Source organism: Trichomonas vaginalis (genome assembly GCF_026262505.1).
Source record: "Trichomonas vaginalis G3 chromosome Unknown ctg_155, whole genome shotgun sequence".
NCBI lineage: Eukaryota > Parabasalia > Trichomonadida > Trichomonadidae > Trichomonas > Trichomonas vaginalis.
In genome coordinates this window covers 1-5,820 of record NW_026529242.1, presented here as the reverse complement: position 1 = coordinate 5,820, position 5,820 = coordinate 1, and the positions used below count along the sequence as shown (strand labels likewise).

General features: G+C 35.1%; 2 protein-coding genes and 2 pseudogenes across 4 annotated transcripts, besides 1 other annotated feature; 2 read left to right on the top strand and 2 right to left on the bottom strand.

The window, feature by feature from the left end:
• Positions 1-207: 207 nt before the first annotated feature.
• Positions 208-5,820: a mobile genetic element.
• TVAGG3_1081180 (uncharacterized protein) lies at positions 1,980-2,381 on the bottom strand (the record flags this gene model as incomplete). Its single annotated transcript, XM_053888488.1, has 1 exon — positions 1,980-2,381. One exon carries the CDS (start codon positions 2,379-2,381, stop codon positions 1,980-1,982), a length of 402 nt encoding a protein of 133 aa, XP_053744384.1.
• Positions 3,248-3,460, bottom strand: TVAGG3_1081170 (uncharacterized protein; the record flags this gene model as incomplete). Its single annotated transcript, XM_053888487.1, has 1 exon — positions 3,248-3,460. One exon carries the CDS (start codon positions 3,458-3,460, stop codon positions 3,248-3,250), a length of 213 nt encoding a protein of 70 aa, XP_053744383.1.
• On the top strand, positions 4,027-4,482 carry TVAGG3_1081160 (annotated as a pseudogene). Its single transcript has one exon. A coding segment is annotated over exon 1 (456 nt).
• Positions 4,750-5,282, top strand: TVAGG3_1081150 (annotated as a pseudogene). The gene has a single exon. A coding segment is annotated over exon 1 (533 nt).

Here is a 5,820-nt window from a genome sequence, read left to right as displayed (position 1 = left end):
CTCTCTTCAATATTATCTCATAAAAGTTCTCGTTACTGGAGAAAGTCAATGAAACATAAGCGTTCTCACGGCTTCGCCCTCACCGCTTTGCGGTCTATCTAACTTCTTTCTTATATCATCTATACGCTTCAAAATGTCTGAACAATTGCTAACATCTTCTACAACAGTTATTTCATCATGAATGACCTTCAAGAACAAGCTCATTTAATATGCTATTAAAATCATCTCAATAATGAGTCCATCCTTTCCATCTTTAGGTAGCACAACATCTTTCATTGAAGAAGGTTCGACAAGTCTTATGTTAAACTTACTGACAAAGTTTGTTATACTATAATGCTTCGGCGGCGAATACATGTAGTTTGAAAGACATAATATAGATTCTTCAGCAAATTCACTTATACTGGATTTTATAACAATGTTCTCACGAGACCAAATACCACCAATTGACAATCTTGTAAGCAATCCTGCTGAACCTTCTACTGTAAACGTCGATGGTAACATTCCACGAAGGTCATCTATTGACATCGTTGAGTCACTGTATTTAAATATTTTCTTAAAGCAATCGTCATTATCTAACCATGCAATAGCTTTGAAGTTTTCATTCGAATATACATCTGCTTCATTAAATGTAAAACCTGACTTCTTTGCAGAGACGACTTTAAAATCTATTGAGTTTGTTTCAAAATTATATGCTATGGTAACTTCTGAAGGTAATGGATGTCCTTCCGCAGTCAGTTGTTCTCTCACTACCGTTTGAAGCTTTGTAAAAACTTTCATGTCATCTCCTGTATCTAAGTTCACATACACAGCAACAGGAAACTATCTTGCTTCTTTGTTTCATCATTATATCTTAAAACATTAAAGTTCTTCAATAATATTGTCCTTCCTGCTGGAATACTTCTAACTTGTCTTATTTCAATAGCTTTCTCACCTCCTACATACTCTACCCAGTGTCTTGGATATTCATAAGTATACTGACTTTCTTGAATTTTGGTTGGTTTCATCATAACGTGTTCATAGTATATCTTTATACTCTTGTCAGTTAGACTCGGTGCTATGTTCTGAATATTTCTGACTTGCATTTTTAATGGAGATAAAATGAAGCATTTAATACATGACGTAGATGAAGACATGAATGAAACTACAGACAAACTTAACTCTTCTCTCATTCTTCCTTTCAGTAAGACTTATGAGTTCTGTTCAAATGGTGTTTATTTCTATTGTGGAAAGATGGGTTCAGGTAAGACATTTAACCTCATTCGTCATATACTCATAACAGAGCGTTTAGGAAACGACTCTTACTATGACCAAATCATTATATCAGCAACTTCAGACTCTATGGACTCAACAGCGAAAACATTTATGTCAAAAGTTCAAGCCTCTGTCGTTAAAGTTCCAGACAGTGAACTCATTGAATTTCTTCAACGTTACATTCGACGTAAGAGGAAATATTATGCCATCGTAATTTATACAGTCAGGAATGCAAAAGACTTCTGAGGAGATGGAAAGAATTATTGACAAACACCACTTACGTCAATACTCAGGAGTTTACGATATGAAACGACTGACAAACTACATTCTATCAAAACTTTCAAAATACCCCTTCAAAAAGTATCCTTCAAACACTCTGCTCGTTTGTGACGACTTCGCCGGAAAAGGTTTAGTGTCAAAGCCTGACTCACCATTAGCTAACATCATACTAAAGTCAGACATTACCATTTAACTGTAGCAATACTTATGCAAACATGGCGTTTTCTTGCTTTAAACATAAAACGTCTCATAACTGACTTCGTTATCTTTCAAGGTTTCTCACGTTATGATATTGAACTCATTTGGAAACAGTCAGGTATAACATTACCTTTTGAAGAAATTTGGGAAGCATATAAGTCTCTCATCTCTCCTCGTTCATACCTTGAGATTCATATCATGACTAATACCATTAAAGTCAAAAATATTCCATGGGAACGACCAACATTGTTTTAAAGTTTAACCTTCAATTGACTGATGGTAAACAAATTCCATGCATCTCTGTCGCCATTTCTGTTAATATTTTTGCTGTCATTCATATCATCCACTTCCCCATCCGTTAGCTTTTGAGGATATGCGTTAGAATAGCTGTTCTTAAATGAAGGCTTTTCACCTTTGAGAGCATAAACTCTATAACTTTCTGCATACTTTATGTTTGAACCTCCTGAGCCATCATTGACATAAATTTTTATAGGCTTCCACCCTTTGTTCATGTTCCTGCTTCTTCCCTTAGCTCTTTTGTTCAGTAGTTCTACATCTTTATACACAGCACCTGTCTCAGTGAATTCAACAATATTTTCATTCGTTAGCTTTACATTCAAACCCTTGTCGAGTATATTGTTCATTTCATACATATAAAAGGTTTTTATTCTATATGAAATGAGAAGCAAATCCATCTTAGCTGGTGCCGTTAATGTTCCAATTGAACCAACATCAAATGTTGACTCACGAACGACAAACAATATTGTCATAAAGAACTATAGTTCAGAGTGTTTGAAAGAAAAAGAACCAGAGCTGAAATCCGTGAATTTAAACACAGCTTCAAACGCTAACGCTACATCAGATGTTAAGTTAGAGTATCCACCACTGGACCAAATTCTTTCAAGAGAAGCCAACGACAACCTTACACAAATGTTCAAACAAATCCTTCAGATAACGTAGACCATTACCTTCTTCAGTTATACCAAACAATTTTACTCAAAGACGATAAGAAGCTTTTGACAAATCTTATAAGCAAGAACCAAATAATTCTAACAAAGGAGGACCTTGAAAATGTTATCTCCACGAATAACAGGGAAACAATGTGTCATTGACTATCTCGACCCTGAAATCGAATGCTGTGGTCAAACTCCACTATTCATGAAAATAGGTAACATCCGCATCATTGAAACACCAGGAACTACAGGAGTTGAGTTTAAGTATAAATATTCGAACGAGTATACAAAACTTTCAACAGAATATAAACTTTGCTTGAAATATGTTTTAGTAAATTAAAGCAATTTGTAATATCTGTCCAAAACTTCTTCAACAGTATCGAACTCATCTTCATAATGCAAACCTAATCTTATTGACTTGGTGCAGTTTTCACTAACACAATATAGCGCTTTGCGCTCGGCGCCTTTGACGCCTTTTTCTGTTCTCTTGACTGGCATAACTAACTCATTTGTTTCATCAAACAGCAACAACCAAAGTTCATGACCTAATACATAACATTCATACTTTATATTTTTAGCTCTGAGTTCTCTTGTAAGCTGTTGCATTTAATATTTTCTAAAAAGTCAACTTCAACAGTCATTCGCACTGGTGCCTTCAGTTCTACAGGCTCTCCTTGAAAGTCAACAAGTCTGAATTGCATGTCTTTCAAATTATGAGGACTAATGCGAACCCATTTACCTAAATGAGTTGCTATGACAGGAACGTTTGGAATGAACATTGAATTGACTGCATAACAGAAGGATTTATATTCTACTGAACCTTTACTATTAACTCCTGAAATACCTGTGACATTAGCTATTTTTGACTCAACGTACAAACAATTACCATAACATACGTATGGAACAGATTTCATCTCAATCGTTTTGTCAACACTTTTCAAAGGAAATGTCATATGGTATGCTCCCAGAAGAAGTTGTACTCTATGACTCATTCTTGTATCTTGAACTCTTTCTTGCTACTGAACTTCAATGTTCCCTCAGAAGAGAGTTCGACATCTATGTTGTCAATAGTTTCTTCATTTATGAGAGTATCTATGACTCCAGCAATTTTATCTATTCTGTACTCGCTCTGTTAGGAAATGTTATAAACTTCTTTTGTCATCTATTTCAATCTCTATGAAATCTGTTTCATCTGTTATGACAAAAGTTGCGATAGTATTGAAGTCAACAACTCTGAAAGCAAGCGCTTCATTCTGAAGACCTAAGTTTGTTTGTAGCTTTACTGTCCCGTATTCGTTTGGGTCTGTACTTTGCAAATAGAACAACATTTTATTCTCATTAAAATATGACTATTGCTGCATATGCGTATGAAACAAATGAAGCAAGAAGAGCACATGAACTAGTAAACGAAAACTCAACTTTAACCATTGAAGGCAATGATTTAGTCATTGACGATGGAAAAACTAAAAAAGTCATTGATTTCGATACTTTTAACACTTATGACCCATTCATTACAACAAGCAAGGTTCCCATCATAAATGATGGAACGGTGCAATATATAAATTCTACAGTAGATGCCTCATTAGTGAAAGTATTAAATGTTCTCATTGAATTGTTAAAGAGCTTTCGATTTGACGACAACATTAAATGCCTAAAGAATTTAGTCATGAATGAGAAACAAATTCTCGGCGTTGCTGGTAGCAGTAATGATGTACACCTTATGACATTAGAATATTATAACGAACATAAAGATGAACTGAAAGGAGAGAAGGGTGACACCGGACCTCAAGGACCACAAGGAATACAAGGAATACAAGGAATACAAGGAATACAAGGACCTCAAGGCGAAAACGGTTTGGATGGAAAGGATGGAAAGGATGGAAAAACTGCTAAATCATGGATATGGGACCTTATAAATACTGGTTTAACAGCTGCTTCATATGGAGTTCTTCAATACCAAATCGGAAAGATATGGGCGGTACTTGGTGAAGAAGTTTTAAATGACGTTAAAAATGCTTTGAACTTCATTTCAAATGGTTCGGATACTATTAAAACTTTATCTGGTTGGATGCAAGAAACAAGGAGTCAAATAGATACTGTAAGACGTATAGCAAACAATGCACGTACGGGATTGGATACTTTACGACAAGCACAAAATACACTAAAGGAAGCAAATGATATTCTTGGCTCAGTATCAGACATGCATGAAGATTGGCTTAAAGGTATTGACAAATCTTTAAAAAATCACAGTCAGTCTATTGCTGACTACAAGAAAAGTATAGATTTTTTACATAGTGCTATGGACGTACATGATGGAAGCATAAGGAACTTACTTAATGCTAACAATAACTTACCAGGAACTATTAAAGCATTTATAAAGTCCTTTGTAAAACCCGGTGCTCTAACATTTAGGTCTTTGAGAGCAAGAGCATTGAAGTCAAGAGATGCAGAAACTCCAACAGAACCTACAGAAGGAACTGAAACAACAGAAACTCCAAAAGAACCACCAAAACCAACAGCTAATGAAATATTGTTCGAATATTTTCCAAGGTACTCTGTTCTCATTGCATACATTCAAGAAATACTTAAGAAAGCAGACTTGACTTTAGGAGATGATGAAAGTTCTGTATATCTTTCGTTCCAGTTTCAAATAGCAGAACTTTTGAGACAGATATGCTTAATGTATGACAACATCTCTGATTTCACAAGATATGATGACGACCATGACCCCGAACATGGTGAAGAAGAAGTTTTACAAACATCCATTAAGACAGGAAAGGTTTTAACTCAAAGTCTCATTATTGACACCAAAGATGGCGAAGTGGACGTTCTTCAAGAGCTGAAGAAAAATACTTCTTCGGGAGGTGGTGGTAGGCATGAACTTGAAATAAATGAGATAGAAGAGAAATTAGCCGAAAAAGCAGATAAAGAACATAAACACAATATCTCCGATATAAATGAACTTCAAGCTACATTAAATAGTAAAGCGGACAAAAATGAACTTGACGCAATGAACAAAGTTTTGAAATCTCATAAACACAACATCTCCGATATAAATGAACTTCAAGCTACATTAAATAGTAAAGCGGACAAGAACCATGTTCATTATATAACTTCAGACGAACAGATTATAACGGAC